This window comes from Manihot esculenta, chromosome 15 (genome assembly GCF_001659605.2).
Source record: "Manihot esculenta cultivar AM560-2 chromosome 15, M.esculenta_v8, whole genome shotgun sequence".
NCBI lineage: Eukaryota > Viridiplantae > Streptophyta > Magnoliopsida > Malpighiales > Euphorbiaceae > Manihot > Manihot esculenta.
In genome coordinates, this window is record NC_035175.2 from 9,171,028 (window position 1) to 9,190,928 (window position 19,901).

General features: G+C 37.9%; 2 protein-coding genes across 2 annotated transcripts; one reads left to right on the plus strand and one right to left on the minus strand.

Moving 5' to 3' along the window:
• The first annotated feature begins 836 nt into the window (after nucleotides 1-836).
• LOC110602744 (floral homeotic protein AGAMOUS) lies at nucleotides 837-6,350 on the plus strand. The gene is made up of 7 exons (XM_021740339.2): nucleotides 837-1,067; nucleotides 4,574-4,655; nucleotides 5,413-5,474; nucleotides 5,677-5,776; nucleotides 5,923-5,964; nucleotides 6,045-6,086; nucleotides 6,180-6,350. Exons 1-7 carry the CDS (start codon nucleotides 841-843, stop codon nucleotides 6,348-6,350), a joined length of 726 nt encoding a protein of 241 aa, XP_021596031.1. The 5' UTR covers nucleotides 837-840.
• Nucleotides 6,351-6,822: 472 nt separating this feature from the next.
• LOC110601508 (GDSL esterase/lipase At1g29670) lies at nucleotides 6,823-8,414 on the minus strand. Its single transcript, XM_021738662.2, has 5 exons — nucleotides 8,120-8,414; nucleotides 7,889-8,013; nucleotides 7,548-7,793; nucleotides 7,229-7,475; nucleotides 6,823-7,136 (listed from the first exon to the last, which is right to left on the minus strand). Exons 1-5 carry the CDS (start codon nucleotides 8,370-8,372, stop codon nucleotides 6,958-6,960), a joined length of 1,050 nt encoding a protein of 349 aa, XP_021594354.1. The 5' UTR covers nucleotides 8,373-8,414; the 3' UTR covers nucleotides 6,823-6,957.
• Between the last annotated feature and the right edge of the window lie 11,487 nt (nucleotides 8,415-19,901).

The following is a 19,901-nucleotide window of genomic DNA, read 5'->3' on the forward strand; positions in this document are numbered from 1 at the left end:
AAATTTGTTAATATGACATGATGATATGGTGATAAAATATCGAGTGACATAATAATTTCATTAATTTTTAACAGCACAATAAGAAATATTTAGAACAACTTTAAAAATTAAAATTTAATTAAAAAATATAGGGTATATATATATATATATATATATGTATATATGTATGCATGGATACATATGTATATATTTATGTATATAGAAGACGAGAAAAACAAATGAAAGGAAAAGAAAAAGGCACACAGAGATAGCTAGGAAGAAGTATTGTTGTATATAACAATGGATGAAAGGTGGTCTTTTCCTTCATAATATGCCCACCTCGTCGCACCACCTTGCTTCCGTTTTCTCATTTTTGTAGAAACAAAGAACAGAGAAACCCACAACCTCTTAAAAAACAAGCCTTCACTTTGTTTCTCATCTCAATTAGCATCTCTACCCTTCACTTTGTTTATTTCCTCCCAAGGTTAGTTTTCAGACAAAAATCTGCTAAATCTCTATGCTTTGCTTCACTCCTTTTGGGTTTATAGTTCTTTTTCAACATTTCAAACCCCAGAGTTCAACCACTTTAGTTAATTAGATGCTCTCTTCTTCATCACCCGGAAAGCTTCAAGAAATGGAATTTCGAAAATTTCTTTGTTTTGCTTTGTTTTGGCCCCCCTTCACTTATCCCTCCTCAAACCCATTGAATCAAACAAATCAAGTTTACTTTTCTATAATAAATTTTTGCTTTTTCTTGAACTTCCCAGTGATCAAAAGTGGCAAATATGTCATTGATTATAACCTTTATTGCTTCATTTTTACATCAGTGTTTTCATTCTGTGTTAGGATCAGGTAGTGGCCATGGCATACCCGAGCAATTCCGGGGAGACTTCACTGCAGAGGAAAATCGGCAGGGGTAAGATCCAAATCAAACGGATCGAGAACACCACCAATCGCCAAGTCACTTTCTGCAAAAGGCGGAATGGACTGCTCAAGAAAGCATATGAATTATCTGTTCTTTGTGATGCTGAGGTTGCTCTCATCGTCTTCTCTACCCGCGGCCGCCTCTATGAGTATGCCAACAATAGGTATATACAAATTCCATACACGCACCTTAACTTCTTGATCTAATTCCTCAAAGGGTAACAGCTTCAATTTCAGTTCACTGTGTTTTTCTTTAATTACTAATCTTGTTCACAAGAAATTTCTCTTTTATTTATTTCTTTTTTTGGGTTAACTGGTTTCTTTATAGACTTTTAATTTTTTAAAGAGGAAAAATGGGGAAACTGATGTCAAGATTTTTTTTTTTTTTTATTTTGCTTTGAACTAGATCTTTGGGTAAAAAACATAATCAATCTTTGTGCTGCAATTGTTCGAGAGTTTCTCTCTAAGAACTCTTTCTTCTGTTTCGGTTTGTTTTCTTTTTCCTTTATATGATATGCATATGATTTTTTTACAAAGAAAACTTTTCTTCTTATGATCTAAACGTTATTCTTCTTGCACTACTCTCTCGATATTTTCTGTCATCTATATCTATGAGCCTAAAGAGAAGGCCTATGGCAAAAGCTGTCATCTTCCCATTAGTCAAACCCTCCAATCGCTTGACACTTCCTTAATAGCACGTCAACAGCACATCAAGAAAGCAAAGTACAGCGTCAAAGTTAATTGTCAGCAAAACCAACAGATAATCTATCAGGTTAGGCATTAGGGTTTCAAAACCCAAATCTCCTCAATGGGGTTTCTTCTGAAAACATGTCAAACGTCCCTTTTCAAACCAATCAGTTGACCCCCAAGCACTCCCAAATTAGGGTTTTTCCCTAATCCACACGAAATTTCTCCAAATCTGAGTTAATTTGCACCCTCCTCATAGTCGAACATAGCCCAAATTGCGGGTTCATAATTAAGCTACTATACAGGACCTAGACTTTAATGAATAATCCTTAAATCAAACAAGAAGATCCTTCCACAGCCATAACTAATCAATAGTGATTGCTTGTATTGAAAAAAAATAAAAATAATAGTGGTTAGTGATTTTAAATTTCACATGGGGTTTTCACCTTTAGAGTTTCAACTTGGTAACTGGTATAATAGCAACTGTTTAGGGTTTATGTTAATCAAGATCATGTAGTTTGCTGGTGCTGCTGTGTATTTTTTGTCCCAGCAACAGAATCTTTGATCACGTCACACACGATTTTCTGTTCTTGAATAGTGACAAAGGGTGTTTTGTGTCATGATTTCAGTCGCTGAAACCTAACTTTCACCTTCAAATGGTTCAAAAATTAAATAACCACATGTCCCTTCCTTATTCTTCATAGATCTCTCTCTCTCTCCCCCCATTTCTCACTGATCTTTTGGCTAAATTCTTTTTCATATTGAAAGAAAGAGACAGCCCAATGAGAATGGATCAACTTAAGTCATGATGATGCCACTGTTGGGATTATAGTGTGTGCTTTGCATTTGTGTAGATCTTTGCATAGATATATTTATGCAACTTCTTTTGAAGAGAGAGAGAGTGAAGTGTGCAGAGGGACAACGTACGACAACTGGGAGCCAATGGGAGAGTTCTGTGCATTCTGATTTCTTTCATGTAATGGGAAGCATACAACTATAGCTGTTGCCATTGGCCGGCTCTGCTGTGCTCAGAGCTTCAGCTTGAGAAACAAAAACTCTGATTAATCAATTTTATATTATCACCTTTTACCTTATGAAACAGAATTCCACGCTTCTTCTCATTATTTATTATTATTTTTTCACTTAGTCGAGGTGGGCAATAGGTCGTGTCATTTAGGGTATTATCCACTGTATAATGGGTATCTGACACGTGGTAGAGAATTGATCCTATATTTGGCCTAGCCAATCATATTATAGGACATAATGCCAGCGTGCCACAAACAGCCAATCAGTAGCTCGACGAAGTTAAGGTATCAGCAAAACAAAGAAAAGTGGGTTCTATTATGTGTATTTTATCTGGTCAAATTAATGAGTCTGGTTCAATAAGATTTTCTACTCATTTTGCTTTAGGGTTTGGGTACTGTCAGTATGAGTTAACTGAGAGAGTTGGTTGATTTGACTGCTCGAATGGCCACAGTGAGCTTAAAAAAGCTTTTTTTTTTTTTAATATTAATTTTAATTGAGATTTAAATTGAGGCAATTTAACAACATTAAGTTAATCTAATTAACAAAACCAAATAAAAACTTTGGTCTTTAATAAATCAAAATTTTATTATATTAAAATCTAGAAAAAATTTTAATAAAATAAGATCAATAGCCTCGGAGATGGCAACGGATATTTTTGGGTATCCGATCCGACCGAACCCTAATACAACGGACGGATTTGAGTAGTTATAATCGGGTTTGGGATGGTTCGGGTTTTAAAAATAATACCCTTTACGGGTTCGAATTGAATTCGGGTTTTATGTACGTGATATCCACTATCCGAATCCGTTTATATAAATAATTAATTTAATATAAAAAATATATTTTATAATAATATTTATAAATTTTTTTATATATTTTTATTTAAAAATTTAAATTTAAATATTCTTTAGAAATATTAAATTTTTTAAATGAAAATTATTAATAAAAAATATTTTTTATATAAATTATTATTTAAAATATATAAGATTAAATAGGTTGTGATTTTATTCGGATAATAATAATCGGATTTAGGACGAATTCGGATAGTTTAAATTAATTTTTAATTAGGTTCGGAACGGATTCGAATATTACTAATATAAATCAGGTTCGAGTTCGAGTAGTTTAATTTTCGCAGATACCCTACCGTTTAAGTAGGCTTACCCAACAAACCTGTCCTAAGCTTACCCTTCCCCTTGCCAATCTCTAGTGGAAAGATCTCTCCCACTATATATGTTTCTCATAAAATTTATGGTTTTTCTTTCTGAATAGATTGAGGAATGATGTCACTATAAGAGTAAATTCAAGAATATGTATGATTTAGTTATTAAATATAATAAATTGTTATTGCATAGCGAATATCTGATGATAATTGATAGTTAATAACCGATCTAATAAATATATCTCAGAAATTATATCTAAATATTATGTTGTTGGGTAAAAAATATATTAATTTATTTTTATTAATAAAATAAATATAAAAGTATTATTTATTATACAACATACATATTAATTAAAAACACATTTTTGAAATATAGTTATTTTTATTATATAATAATGAATATTATAACTAGTGTAATTATTATTTATAATATTTTTAATTTAAATATTATATCCTCAAACATAATCTTCAACATGTCGATAACTTCCTTCTCTACTTATAGATTATCGTCAACTTTCAATTAAGAATTTTCCCTGTAGCTTATGAAAAAAAAAAAAACGATCTTTTGAACAGGCTTCTTCTTTTGAACCTAGATGAAATTTAATGGAGATCTTTGTTGTCTTCAATTAAAGAGGCTACTTGGAAGAGAATTGAAACAAATACAATTACATTTACACCTTGTACAAAGATTCTAATCCTTCATAACATCCCTATTATAGATTCTAATCCTTCATATCCAATTCATTAGCGTTTAGCATTTTCACTATATTTTATGATTTTCATATTATTTATTTGCAGTGTTAAATCTACAATTGAGAGGTACAAGAAGGCTTCTGCAGATTCATCAAATACTGGATCTGTTTCAGAAGTTAATGCTCAGGTGCAAATTATGTCTAGTCTCTTCTAACAATGAAATTCATCAAATACTGATTACGTCTATTCAGACCTTAGAAAGCATAGTGAATTGTTAGCTTAAATATGATGTGATATTTTATTAAGAAGGAAAAGAATATGTAGGTAAATCTTAAAAAAGCCAAATTTTTATGTCATTTTGTATTTTAATTTAAATATTTAAATTTTAGATGGATCGATTCGGATATAATTTTGATTAATACACTTTTTAAATGTATATAAAAATAACATTAAATATACTTAATTATAATTAATTATAAAGACAGTAATAATTTACTCAAATATGTCGTTTATACATTTAACGGATGTCTGAAACAATAATTATAAAAGATTTTATAACAGATGTATTATTTTTTATTATTTTATATATATTGCTATTTTAAATTAAATAATATAACTGCTATAATTATTATTAGAAAATAAAATATATCATGAGTGGAGTGAAAGTGTGGAATATATATTTAATAATTAAATTATTTAAATTTAATTTTAATATAAAAAAATTAGTAAAAATTACTTCTAAATGTAAATATTAAATCAATTTATCAAAAATACAAACATTTAATTAAATTTTTTTAGGGAATCCCATGGATGCTATAAACATTTCCAATATTATCCGGATAACAAGATTTTAAAAACTAATAGAAAATTAGTAGATTTTAAAAACATTTCAAAATGTTCAGAATTTGAATCTAACTGCCAGCGATTTTGGATTGATATTTCAGTTCTATCAGCAAGAAGCTGCCAAGCTGCGTGTGCAGATTAGCAATTTGCAGAATTCAAACAGGTGAATTTAAATGTTCATTATTAAATATTAACTGCCTCTTTTTCGTTGAAGTGAAACACTAAATAAGCTGGATTGTTAAGTAGCCAATCAGATTGAAAAAGAGATCTCTTGATATGACTGAAATCTCTTTTGCTGGAATTTGAATTTCTTTTACAGAATTTTGCTTCATTACTATCTATCCTCTGAACAATGATATTTTCAGGCATATGCTGGGGGAGTCGCTAGGAGCCTTGAATGTCAAAGAACTTAAGAGCTTGGAGATACGACTAGAGAAAGGAATTAGTAGAATTCGATCCAAAAAGGTACTTATAATACAGGAGCATGCCTATGTATTAATACAATTCATGTTTGTTTAAAAAAAGAAATGTATTCTCTCTATTTGTTGCTAACTCTTGTACGGCCAGTAACACAGTTTCCTCTTTTTTTCCCACCATAAAATCTCCTTCAGAATGAGCTATTGTTCGCAGAGATCGAGTATATGCAGAAAAGGGTATGCACCTTTTATTCCCATGTTCCCCATATCCTCGTCTTTGTAATTGGTTGTTTGAATAAAAATAATTCCAAATGCAGGAAATTGATTTGCACAACAATAATCAGCTTATTCGAGCTAAGGTCTGTATGTCTTCCACTCGACCTTTTTTCATAAATTTGCTTAATTTTGTGGGTCAAGTAGAATGGCTAAATGGGACTTCTGAGAATATGCAGATTGCCGAGAATGAAAGGAAGCAACAGAACATGAATTTGATGCCTGGCGGTGGTGACTACGAGATGATGCAACCTCAGCCATTTGACAACAGGAACTACTTTCAAGTGAATGCACTACAACCCACCAATCATTACCCACACCAAGACCAGATGGCTCTTCAGTTAGTGTAAGAATTAATCAACCTTGTGTATATGTATAACATTTACTTCACTTTTGCATGCACATGTACTGATGCATGATAATTTACCTACGTTTTTGTGCAGTTAATACTCTTGTCTGGGCGTCCTTTTAATTCTATTTTTGCATGGAGAGTATCAGACATATATTTCACCTGCTGGAAGCCGAAAGTATGCCCAAATTTTCTTGCAGAAATCAACTTTGCCCGACCACTGGAGTCCATAAATACTACTATCCCACCATGCACTAGCCTTGCGTAATCAACCTTGCGACCTACTAGTATTGTTATAAGAGAAGGATTTGTTTTCTGGATATTCAAAAACTTGGATCCTTTATGACTATGGACTTGTTTCATTTACTTGAATCTTCTGCGATATATCATGTAGGTTGCTCTTATAAAATTAGTTCATAATATTCTAACTAGAAAATAAAGTTAAAAGAATCACAAGGAAAAGATAGCTAACAAATATGAAGTGATTTATTTATAATGTCATCACAATTACATTGCATTTTTAATAATATTCATTATATATCATTATTAAGAAGTAATTTTTCAACAGCCACCAGCTCGAACTAAAAGTGGACAGATACAAAGCAGGTTCAGAGGATCTTCCTCAAAGCTAGATACGATAGTCCTCCAATGACCTTGTTTGCAATTTCACTTGGGTGAATAGCATCCCAGAAGAAGTGCAAATTCCTATCTTCACATGGAAGTTCCCAACGGTTGGATACACCATACAGATTTAGCTTATAGCACATGTCTATTTTAATCTGAAAAGCTGAAAGACACGAACAGAAAATTCAATTTTTAGCTCAAAAATTTCTTAGAAACTACTTAAATGTACTGTGAATAATTTCTCAGTTTCTCTACCAGGAGAAGTAATAAGTTCTGACACGATTCCATAAGTGTTCAAGTAGATAAATTGTGCCCCAGTCAGCTCGCAGTTGAGCTGATTTACGAGTATTTCAAGCCGGTTGTTGAAGAGATTTATTGCGTTGTTAATCCAGTCCACGCATAAGGACCCATTTGTGTCTGAGGAAGCAATAGCTCCTGGTGTGCAGCCTACAGGACCAATTCCACTCAAGACCACCTTTCTTGCTCCAGATTTAGACAAATTCTAAACAAAACAATAATACTCATAAATAAGTAATTATATACAATATATTCCAATATATTATTAATTACTAACCATAATTTGTTGAGAAAACTCTTCTATAAGAACTTGTGCATATTGCTCTAGGGTGTACAGGCTGCTTGTATTGTAAGATTGAGACAAGAAATAGTTGGCAATATAGTCATTGCTTCCAATTACAAATAAATAGAAGCACTGGTTCAGGTATTGGGTGGCTGAGTCTTTGCTTCCTAGCAGATCAACTATGTGGGAGATGGTGACTTGGTGATTTTGCAACTGGGTGCTCAAGTCTATGTTAACACCCTGCACAATAAAAACATATGTTATTATTATTACTTGATAGTGCTATGTAACGATTGTATAGCAAAAAAAAAAAAAAAAAAAAAAAAGAAAAATACCAAGTGCTTGCCGGTTTCGTTTCGAATTCCTGCTGAACCAGATGCATAGTTTACACCTTTGAGAATTTCCGGGCCATTAGCAGTTGCAAATGGTGGGATGAAGTTGTCAAAGCCCAAGAGTTCCCCTGCATGCATTTATTTAATTTGGATGATGAAAACATAATATATCAACCTTTGCCATAGATAATAAGTAGAGTTGTTGAAGATGGGTTTCTAGTTAATTAATTATACCAATCACATCAGCAATAGTTCGACCATTGCAAAACCTTCCGGTGGGACCCTCCGGGAAGTCAATCCCGTTCGGCAGGAAATTCGCTTTAGCGAAGGTCGGGAGATTGTTATTATTTCCACTATCCACCAAGGAGTCTCCAAAAATGAAATAACAAGGCACTTTCGATTCTCCATCAACACAATGTTGTTTCAAGCTTGCTAATGTCAACAGAAAAATGCCCAGCAAATGCAGCTTTGTCCTCCGACCAGCCATGGAGAATGTTTTGAGAATGTATGTGAAGAGGCAAATATGAATGGTGATGACAATCTGAGATAGCAAATGAAGCTAAAATAGGTTTGATAATGGCATGCTAAATGTTAAGAAAATACAAAGAAAAATTTAAACATGAATCATCTGAAAATAAAAAAAGAGAGACGAGTAAAAATTATTATAGTGATTAATATAATAGATTATAATAATTTAAATTTAATAATTACGTTATTTAATATTTGTAACAGGTGATTTAGAATATTGATATTATAATTTTATTTTTTATTATATTTTAATTATTTATATTTATTAATTTTTTTATAATTATTTAAATTAATAAAATTTTAGTTTAATAATATTTTATATAATTAGTTTAATTATTTTATATCTTTATTATAATTAATATTTTTTATAATTTTTTTAATCGATTATATATATTTATTATATATAATTATTCACATAATATAAAATATTTATAATTAAATTATATTAGTTATGATTTTATAAAAATATCAAATAAATAAACCTGTGAGATAATTTTCATTTTTTACACGATCTTTTGTTATAAAATTATTGCTAAGTTATTTTTTTTAATTATCCAAACATCTTTCTGATGATGCTCATTTAATTTTTATAAATATATTTTTAAAATTTTATTTATTATTAAAATAAAAAAATATACTAAAATTTTTTTAATAATAAAAATATAATATAATTTGTCTTGCAATATTAATAATATAAAATATTTAAAAGTACTAAGAAATAAAAAAAATCATATTATAGTGATAATAAATATAATAAAAATTGTATATATTGTACTAAAAAGTAGTAAAAAAACTAAAAGGTCATACATTAACAGTGATTAAAAAATAATAAATTATATTTATAATAATAAATATAATAAAAATTGTATTTATTATATTAAAAAATAAAAATAAAATTAAAAATTGATATTAATAGTGATTAAAAAAATAATAAATTGTATTTATTATATATACATTAATTATTATTTTATATAAAAATAAAATTATAAATTATAAAAAATTATAAATATATTTATATCATATATTATAAATATTTAAAATAATTAATTGTGTAACTTGTCAATTTCTCACCAATTTATTTTAAAGTCTAATTATATATATAAATCTCTCACCAATTTATTTTAAAGTCTATATATATATATATATATATATGATAAAAATATAATTAAAACGACGTATTACAAGTTTAAATATATCATTTTTCGTATATTTTATAGTTAGAAAAATAGATATATATTAATTTTTTATTAATTATAATAAAAATATAATTAATTTTTAATTTAAAAAATTTAAAAGCTATATATAAATTATAATAATAAAAATAATAAATTATATTTATTATGAACATATTAATTATTAACCTTATTAAATATGAAAAATATAATTTAAAATAAAAATAAAATTTATTAAGTATACCACTTAATACAAATATATAAATTTAAAATATATCACTCGATATAATTACATGAATTTAGACATGCTACTTATTAATCTTCCACATTTATTTTAAACTTTAACTTTACGTATATATAGATTTTCCGACAATATAAAAAGAATACAAGATATTAAAGCATTGATATGCGGTTATAATTAGCTGTAAATCACGTAAATTAAATATTTTAACTACTATGTTTCTCTTGAAAAAATAAAAAATTAAAACTTTAAAATATATATAGTATACATCTGCTACTCGTGAAAAATAATGCAAGCTCTCTTATACACAAGCATATAGTTTCACCTGAGGAAGAGCCCCATATGAGAGACATGATTTTTGTTATAAAATTAGTAAAAGAAATTTTACATGATTTTTGTTATAAAATTAGTAAAAGTGATTTTGTTTAATTATTTAAACATTTTTTTGATGGTGCTTGCTTAAATTTTATAAATATATTTCTAAAATTTTATTTATTATTAAAATAAAAAATATAATAAAATTAAAATTTTTAATATATATATATATATTTTCCGACAATATAAAAAGAATACAAGATATTAACGTATTGGTATGCAGTTATAATTAGCCGTAAATCAGATAAATTAAATATTTCAACTACTATGTTTCTCTTGAAAAAATAAAAAATTAAAACTTTAAAATATATATAGCATACATCTGCTACTCGTGAAAAATAATGCAAGCTCCCTTATACACAAGCATATAGTTTCACCTTGCAGTAAGGAAGAGCCCCGTATAATTATAAGAGAGACATGAAAAATTATAAAACATGGGAAAGGGCAGAGACACATGTATAATAATAATAATTGATGACCGTTGGATTTTTTCGCCCCGGTCTAAGGCCAAGCCCATTAGGACAGCCCATAATCTGAAGGCTTCTAAGCCTCCTCTAAGAGTCAAGTTCAGCCCGCTCAGTTCCACGACCGGGCTCCAGTCAGATTCTTCAATCAGGCCGGCCCAGCTCTTCCGGCCCAATGAACAGATCCCCTCTGGGCCTAGTCTCAACCTTATCTTCCGGCCCAATTCGGAACCAGGAAGGAGTTCAGCACATCTGCCTTGTGGGACCATCCGCATGCGCGCCAGGGGAGAATCAGGGGCCGTTACGCATGGAATAGAGGTCTGATTTCCTCGTACATCCGTATCAACGTGGCAGGGACAGGTGGCCCAGTGATAGCCAGTCTGTTATACGTCATTAGCAGAGGGAGGAAATAGATAAAAGGAGGGGATACTCCCCTCTAGGGCTAAGTTTTTCCTAAATTCAAAAACCCACTGTAAAAACCCTATTTTCTGGATCTCAGATCATCAAGTGGCGCCGTCTGTGGGAAAATAACCTGGTCCTCATGAGTACGGTGCGCTGAGCGAGCACGCTCAGGTCTGTATGGGGGAGTAAGAACCCTACGCAGGTGGATCATAAGTATCCCACATCGGAAAGAGGTTGAAAGGGAGAAGGCCTTATAAGTCTCTGCCCTTGAAACCGCAGTGGACGCGTTTTAAAGCAAAACCGTGCGGTCTTGAGCCAAAGCGGACAATATTCACTGGTGTGGACCCAGGACCCTGATGACTCAACATCATCAAATGGCGCCGTCTATGGGAACGAAGGAGATCTTTTCATCTCCGGAGTTCCACTCTCACAATACCCACTGAGATCCACAATGGCTAACCACAACGAAAACAACGTCATTCCAAATGACCTAAGCTCTGCCCAAGAGGGGCAGCAGTTCTCCTTTTCCAGTCCTACAACTCCAAACAATCAACCACCTATCCCTTTCAACCCCTCCCCAAGCTTGGCAGGGAATGCTTCCGCCGCTACCTTGTCCAACCAGGACCTCCAAACCATCGCCCTCCAACTACAAAACACTACCCACTGGCTGGGGCAAATAATGCAGCAACAGGGCCTTAGCACCCCAGCAAACGCATTGCCAATGGTAGAAGAGCCCCAGACCAATGAACCTCAACCTACCCTCAACCATCCCCAAACAGTTAGCCGTGAAACAAGAGAAAGGGAGAGAAGAGCTGGGGAAGAGGAAGAACCAGAGGCCAGGGTTCATGGAAGGAAGGTGAGAAATATGATTGAGAATGATAGGGCTGACAGTTATTCCGCCAGAACAACCAGGTGGACGAGAAGCGAAATAGAAGAGGAGGAGTACCACCTGGAGAATAAACCCAGGCAGGAGGAAGAAAGTCTAGACCAAAAGCTACAAAAAATGAGAGAGCAGCTCTTGGCCGAGTTGGGAACGAAGGATCAGAATCAAGTTCTCCTGCCCACCTCTTCACCCTTCTCAAAGTGGGTACAGCAAGAGACCGTCCCCAAAAAATTTATGATGCTGCCTGTGGCCGCATACGACGGAGCGGAAAACCCCCGGGAGCATGTCTTGAACTACAAGACTTTCATGGAGCTGCAGACTTTGTCAGATGCCTTGATATGCAAGGTATTTCCAACGAAACTCTCGGGGTCAGTACGGGCGTGGTTTAATAGCCTTGAGGCTAGAAGTATCAGCAGCTTTGGAGATCTGGCCACTCGCTTCATCAGCCGGTTTATCGCCGGGGTGCCCGCAGATAGAAAGACGAGCTACCTGGAGACGATTAGGCAGAGGAGAGACAAATCGCTCAGGGAGTACGTCGCCCGTTTCAATACGGAGGCCCTACAGATTCTTGAGCTCGATGAGGGAAGGGTGGTGGAAGCCATGCAGAAGGGGACAACCTCTGCCGAATTCTTTGGCTCACTGAGCAGGAAGCCTCCGACCTCACTGGCCGAGCTGATGAAGCGGGCTGAAAAATACATAAGGTAGGATGATGCCTTTGTGACAAGCAGGTTCGCCAGGGAAGCGACAGATAAGGAGAAAACACAGGAGGAAGGGAGGCCGGAGAGGCACGAGAAAAAGCATGGCAAGAGGCCTGAGCCTTACAGACAACCCTGGGAGCGAAGGGACCAAAGACCTCTCCCCCCTCGGGTCTCAGAACAGAGGCCACTCTCTCCGTGGGTTCCAGAGAAGCCGACCTCACTCAATGCCTCTAGAGCCGAGGTGCTCATGGCCATCCAAGACAAGGAGTTCCTCCAATGGCCCAGGCCTATGAAAACAGAAGCAAACCAGCAAGATCCGGACAAATATTATCAGTACCATCATACGCACGGCCACGACACCAATAACTGCTTTCAGTTGATCACAGAGATCGAGAGGCTGATAAAAAGAGGGCACCTCAAGAGCTTCGTAAAGAAACCGGAGGGACAGAGGCCTCAGTCCAACCCGGTAGCCCAAGTGCCAAGGAGAACGGGAGCTGGACCAGTGAATGATGGGTCCAGTGGAACCATCAACATGATTGTTGGGGGAACAGGAGGCCGGATGAGTCGTAAGGGGAAGAAGAGGAGTCGAGAGGGGGAAAGCAGTAGCGCCGAGGTCATGCAGGTCGTCAAGCACTCTCCAGTGGCCATCACTTTCTCTCAGGAGGATGCTCAGGGTGTTCAGATGCCCCATGACAACGCCCTTGTCATTGAAGCCGTCATTCACAACTACCGGGTCAAGAAGATTTTAGTGGATGATGGGAGCAAGGTGAACCTGTTGCCCTACTGAGTTTTCCAGCAGATGGGAATTCCCGAGGAAAAGCTAGTCCGGGATCAAGCACCGGTCAAGGGGATCGGCAGAGTACCAGTGCCCGTAGAGGGGAAGGTGAAGCTGGCTCTCACCTTAGGTGAAGCGCCAAGAACTCGCACCCATTATGCGGTGTTCTTAGTAGTCAAACTCCCATTGAGCTACAATGCAATCCTGGGGAGACCTACGCTGTTTGACTTCGAGGCCGTCACCAGCATCAGATATCTGGCGTTGAAGTTCCCAACAGAGACAAGAGTGGGAGTAGTCTTGTAATACCCGGCTAGATTCCGGCATCGGAATCCCCACCTTCCGGCGGAATCTCCGTTGGAATATGGAATTTTGATGATGCCAGAGTCTTCTAGAGGGGTAAAAATGTGATTTCTAAAATGAGTTTTACTGATTTCATGGTTTTAAATGAAAAAGATTTGAGTTTTGAAAAGAAAAGACTAAGGAGGTTTTTGCCAGGTTCGGCCGCCGAAAGTGAAGTTCGGCCGCCGAACATGAGTTGGTTTTGGGAGCGCTTTTGGCCTCCGAAGGCTATGTTTGAACAAACCAGGTTCGGCCGCCGAACCTCAAGTTCGGCCGCCGAACCTCAAGTTCGGCCGCCGAACCTCAAGTTCGGCCGCCGAACATGGGGGTGTTTTGCATGCACGTTAGGCCGCCGAAGGAGGTTTGGCTGGCCACCTATAAAAGCCCCTCAGACCGAAAATGGGCGAGATTTCTCCCCATTCTCGAGCTCAGGTGTGTTCATGTCCTCCTTTGGTCATTTTCATGTTTTTCTTCATCTCCTTCATATTTTTATGAGTTCCATGGTTGTTTTGAAGAGTTTTCAAGAATAGATCGAAGTTTTGGGAGCTTGGAGACCCAAGGAGTGATTTCCTCCCATCTCCAAGTTAGAGCTCGCACAAACCCTCGATCTTCAAGAGGTAAGTGTGGATCTATGCTTTCCCTTACGTTTAATGAGGTTTTAAGTGAGTTTTAAAGGGTTTTGATGGTTGAGTATGGGTAGAAATGCATGTTAGGGTTTATGTGGGTTTTATGCCCAATGTATGAAAATGTATGTTTATGTGATGTTTGTGTTGGGGTTTAAGTTAGTTTCAAGCCCCTTGAGCATATGGGAGAGAGTATGCATGTTTGGGAGAGAGTATGTGGGGTTTTCGGTTGTTTTCGGTTTATGTTACCCCTTTATGTAAATGTGTGTTTTTGTATGATATATGTAAGGTTGTTGGGGTTTAGGATAGTTTGAGACCCCTTTGTGCTTGGTTGCATGTTGTAGAATAGTTAATGCGTGTTTTAGGGGTGTTTGGAAGGTTTGGGAGGCTTCAATGCATGAGAAGCTGAGTTCTGCCATTCTGGGAAGAACTCAGGTTCGGCCGCCGAAGGTGGTTTCGGCCGCCGAACCTGCCTTTGAATGCAGGGATTGGCCGCCTAACCTTGCCCCCGAAAGTTGAGTTTTGGCTTGAAAGCAGACTTTCGGCCGCCGAAGGTAATGTTCGGCCGCCGAAAGTGCCTGACTTTCGTCTCTGGAGTGAGGGTTCAGCCGCCGAAGGTGCCGCCGAACTTGCCTGACTTTCGTCTCTGTCTGGGACTTTCGGCCGCCAAAAGTGCCGCCGAAAGTGCCCTGTCCAGCCTTTTCTTGGGTGTTTTCTATGCATGCTTCTATGATGTTTTAGGGGGTTTTTGGGTAGTCTTTTATGAGTTGTTTAGAGTATGTTTAGCACCTCACTGGAGTCCACCTGTGTAGGATCGGACCCGAGGAACCGAGGTGTTTAACAGTGTCAGCCATTTCAGAGTCGGCCCTGAGCTAGTCACAGGTAAGTGGAACTAACCCTTATGTTTTAAAAGTTAAACGAATGTTTTAGCATGATCCATGCATCATAAATTGCCATGAAATATATATTAGGTTGTGCTGCACTAGTATTCACGAATATGATGCATTGCATATTATGTTGTTGATGTGGATGAATGTTGAATGATCCTCTAGCCCTCACCATGATAGTATATGATAATGATGATGATGATATGATATGAGATGAAAAGACCAGGTCGCCCCTGGTACTATGTTTATGCAAGCGAACACTAGGTGAGGCCTAATCGCCCCTGTTGTAGTCGGACATGTTATGATATGAGTTATGTAAGTGAACACTAGGTGAGGCCTAATCGCCCCTAGTGTAGTTGGACATGTTATGATATGTAGAGGGCTAGTGGTGACAAATTCATCCTTGATGTGATATGTTTGTGCTGTGGCGCATTTCATGAAAGCATATGTTAAAAATGAATTGTTTTCTTTATGGTTTCTGCTCACTGGGCTTTTTAGCTCACCCCTCTCCCCTAACCCCAGGTTTGCAGGGTCAGAGATAGTCAGGAGATCAGCAGGTTACGTCCATGGTCGTGTTTATGTAATAGAATAGTAGTGGACATGATGTAATATAAGATTATGTATTGTTGTAAAAAGAGTTGTATTGTAATATGACCTTATGTTATATGTTCAGAGTTATAGTTTTGTGCTTGGCCCGAGTTTGGATAATCCCTTTGTACATGAGTTTTATTTTATACTGTTACATGTGATGGACCGAGTTTGGCGTAGGGTATGCTGACCCTAGGGGTTCTATGAGTTCAGTCATAGTGCGTACACAGGTCAAACTGGTTAAAGGTAAAGTTTTTAAATGTTTTAAGAAAATGTTGGATCATGTTTGGGATTATACAAGCTGTACAGGATGCATAGTAGGCTTGCTACGGGTCCCGGCGGCCTTATGCCGATCTGGATCCTAGCGCCGGTAGCGGTCCGATTTTTGGGTCGTTACAAGTCTGGGGAAGCCAGGAAGAGGCAAGAGCAGTGTACTTAGCCACAGTAGCAGAACCGAGCTCGGCAGCAGAGAGGCTCGACTCAGAAGTGCTAGAGGTCAGGGATGAGAAGAAAGAGGCCAGAACAGAGCCGGTCGGGGAGCTGGAGACTTTTCCTTTATCAGAAACCGAGATAGATAAGGTCTTCAGTCTCAATGCCGGCCTTATTGAAGAACAAAAAATTGAAGTCATGGCCCTAATCCGAGGTCACGCATCGAGCTTCGCCTGGAAGCCCTCTGACATGCCCGAGATTGACCCTAAGGTGATGACCCATAAGTTAAACGTCCTCCCCGACGCCAGACTGGTAAAGCAGAAGAAGAGGGTGGTAGGAAGGGAGAAGCAACAGGCCACCAGGGAGGAAGTACGGAAGTTAGAAGAGGCAGGTTTCATTAGGGAAGTTATGTATCCGTAGTGGTTAGTAAATCCTATATTAGTCAAAAAAGCCAACAGCAAATATAGGATGTGCATAGATTTTACCGACCTAAATCAGGCCTGTCCTAAAGATTGTTATCCCCTCCCTGATATTAATAAAATGGTCGACTTTACGGCCGGTTTCGATTACATGTCTTCTTTGGATGCTATGTCTGGCTATCATCAAATCCCAATGGACAGGTCGGACGAAGAAAAGACCTCGTTCATAACAGAAGATGGGACCTACTGCTATAAAGCCATACCCTTCGAGCTAAAAAACGCCAGGGCAACATACCAAAGACTGATGAATAAAATCTTCAAAAATCAGATCGGCAGAAACGTAGAAGTTTATGTAGATGATATGGTGGTCAAAAGCCCTACTTTCCAGCAGCATATGGTAGATCTGAGGGAGGTATTTGGGGTATTAGAACAGTATAGAATGAGGCTGAACCCAGCGAAGTGTGCCTTCTTCATCAAGGGAGGAAAGTTCCTGGGATACATGGTGAGTGGGAAAGGCATCGAGCCCAATCCAGAAAAAGTAGAAGCTATACTGAATATGCCAGAACCGACCTGTGTAAAGGATGTCCAGAAATTGACTGGGCGAGTAGTGGCATTAAACCGCTTTATGTCAAGGTCGGCAGAGAAATGCTTGCCATTTTTTAAAAAGTTGAGGAAAGTGCCGAACTTCGAATGGACAGAAGACTGCCGAGAAGCTTTCAAAGAGCTCAATGGCTACCTCAGCTCGCCCCATGTGCTCAGTAGCCCCTTGGAAGGGGAAGAACTTCTAATATACTTGGCAGCTTCTGAGCAAGCAATCACTGCAGTATTGGTAAGAGTAAATGAAGGAGAACAAAAGCCAGTGTTTTATGTCAGCAAGGTGCTTAAGGATGCCGAGGTCAGGTATTTGAACATTGAAAAGATAGCGTATGCTCTGTTGCTAGCAGTCCGGAAGTTTAGGGTCTATCTGAAAAGCCATCAGGGTGTAGTGATGACAGACCAACCTCTGAAGAAGATTCTACACAGGCCGGAAACATCAGGTCGGATGCTTGCTTGGTCCATCGAGATTAGCCCCTACTGCTTACAGTATGGACCTCGGACTGCTATAAAATCTCAGGCCCTTGCTGACTTCATAGCAGAGTGCTCATTCAATGAAGAGCGGGGAGAGTCATCTTCCGAAGCGTCGGGGAATGGGAAAGAAGGAGAGCCTTCCCAAGAATTCAACTGGAAGTTGTATGTGGACGGGGCATCAGGCGCCGGGGGCAGTGGCGCCGGAATAATGCTCAAGGGACCTGGAGAATTTAAGGTCTGCTACGCCCTACGCCTGGAATTCAAGGCCTCCAATAACGTGGCAGAGTATGAAGCCCTAATAAATGGGATGCTGGTGGCAATGGAAGTAGGGGCAACCGACCTCGAAGTGAATAGTGACTCCCAGCTGGTGATCAATCAAGTAACTAGGGCATATCAGGCCAGAGACCCAACCATGCAGAATTACCTAGCAAAGGTAAAAGCCATAGAAGCCGAGCTCAAGGGCCGGGAGCCGTCATCAAATACCAAAGAATACCTCGAGAAGAAAACGAAGAAGCAGACCTGCTTAGTCGGTTATCTAAGGAAGAACTAGAACAGCTCCCTGATGAAGTATACATACAGCATGTCAGCACACCTGCTTTCAATAAAACAGCCACTGTGTTGCAGATAGAACAAAGTCAGACCTGGATGACCCCGTACCTGGAATATTTGGAAAAAGGAAAGCTCCCTGAAGACAAGGATGAAGCAAGAAAGATAGCAGCTCGTGCTGCTAATTACCAAGCAGTGAGGGGGACCTTGTACATAAGGGGGAAGTCCAGCCCATGGCTCCGGTGTGTGAGCCCAGAGGAGGCAATAAAGGTGATGGAAGAGATACACCGGGGAATGTGCGGAGCTCACGAAGGAGCAGGAACACTGACCAATAAAATATTCAGGCAAGGATATTACTGGCCCACTGTTAAAAAAGAGGCAGGAGAGTTAGTCCGGAAATGCAATGTGTGCCAGAGGTTTGCCAACGCCATCAATACCTCAGCCACTCCTCAGTCCAGCATATCCAGCCCGTGGTCATTCTCACAATGGGGAATAGACATCTTGGGATCCTTTTCCAAAACTACGGGGAAAAAAAAGTTTGTAGTGGTGGCTGTGGTGTACTTCTCAAAATGGCCAGAGGCGGAGGCAATCCAACACAATCACAGCCCGCCAGATGATAGATTTTGTATGGGGGCACATCATCTGCAGATTTGGCATACCCATGGTGCTCATCTCAGACAACGGCAGGCAATTTGACTGCAGCACCTTCAAAGCGTTTACAACAAACATGGGTATATGGCACAAGTTCTCCTCAGTGGCCCATCCCCAGACCAACGGTAAAACAGAGGTCACCAACAGAGCAATCCTCCAAGGATTGAAGAAACGGCTGGATGGGGCCAAGGCGAACTGGGCGGAAGAGCTCAACAGTATCCTATGGGCACTCCAAACTACCCCCAGAACGTCCACTAAAGAAACGCCCTTTGCACTTGCTTTTGGCACAGAGGCCGTAGTCCCAGTCGATCTGCAAATCCCCACTCATCGAGTCTAATTTGCTAACGAGAGCATTAACGATGGCAAGTTAAGAAGCAACCTGGATGCTCTCGAAGAGGTTAGAGAGGAAGCTCAAGTCTGAACTGCCGCTTATCAACAACGGGCAGCCCGTTATTACAATCAAAGGGTCAGGGAAAGAAGCCTAAAGGTAGGAGACTTGGCCCTAAGAAACCTGGAGGCTACGGGAAAAAGAACGACAGTAGGCAAGTTGGCACCGACCTGGGAGAGCCCCTTCAGAATACAAAAGTGGTCAAGCCAGGAGTATATCGAATTAAAGATATGCAGGGAAACCCTGAGCCCCATGCCTGGAATATCCAGCACTTGAAAAGGTACTTCCCCTGAGGTATCGTCAAATGTAAAAGACCTATTGTATCTTCAAGCATGATAATAAAATAGACATTGATTATCGTCCCTATTCATTATTTGTCTCTACTCACATTGCTTTCATGAAAGAAACACAAAAGAAAAATGAAAGAGGCAAAAATGCCCAAGACCTCAGTTAGGTAGGTGGCCGAGCTCCCAAAAGGCCCCTGGCACCACAAAACCGGCTGCGGTGACGAAGCGACAGTAAGGCCAATGAGCCTGAATT

What these genes read in the sequence shown, in the direction of transcription:
- LOC110601508 (XM_021738662.2), bottom strand. Translation starts at nt 8,372, where the DNA reads ATGGCTGGTCGGAGGACAAAGCTGCATTTGCTGGGCATTTTTCTGTTG. An exon ending in ACGAAACCGGCAAGCACTTG is followed by an intron (nt 7,794 to 7,888) that starts GTATTTTTCTTT and finishes TTTATTGTGCAG; the next exon opens with GGTGTTAACATAGACTTGAG. An exon ending in AGTTTTCTCAACAAATTATG is followed by an intron (nt 7,476 to 7,547) that starts GTTAGTAATTAA and finishes TGTTTTGTTTAG; the next exon opens with AATTTGTCTAAATCTGGAGC.
- LOC110602744 (XM_021740339.2), top strand. Translation starts at nt 841, where the DNA reads ATGGCATACCCGAGCAATTCCGGGGAGACTTCACTGCAGAGGAAAATC. An exon ending in TATGAGTATGCCAACAATAG is followed by an intron (nt 1,068 to 4,573) that starts GTATATACAAAT and finishes ATTTATTTGCAG; the next exon opens with TGTTAAATCTACAATTGAGA. An exon ending in TCGAGTATATGCAGAAAAGG is followed by an intron (nt 5,965 to 6,044) that starts GTATGCACCTTT and finishes TTCCAAATGCAG; the next exon opens with GAAATTGATTTGCACAACAA.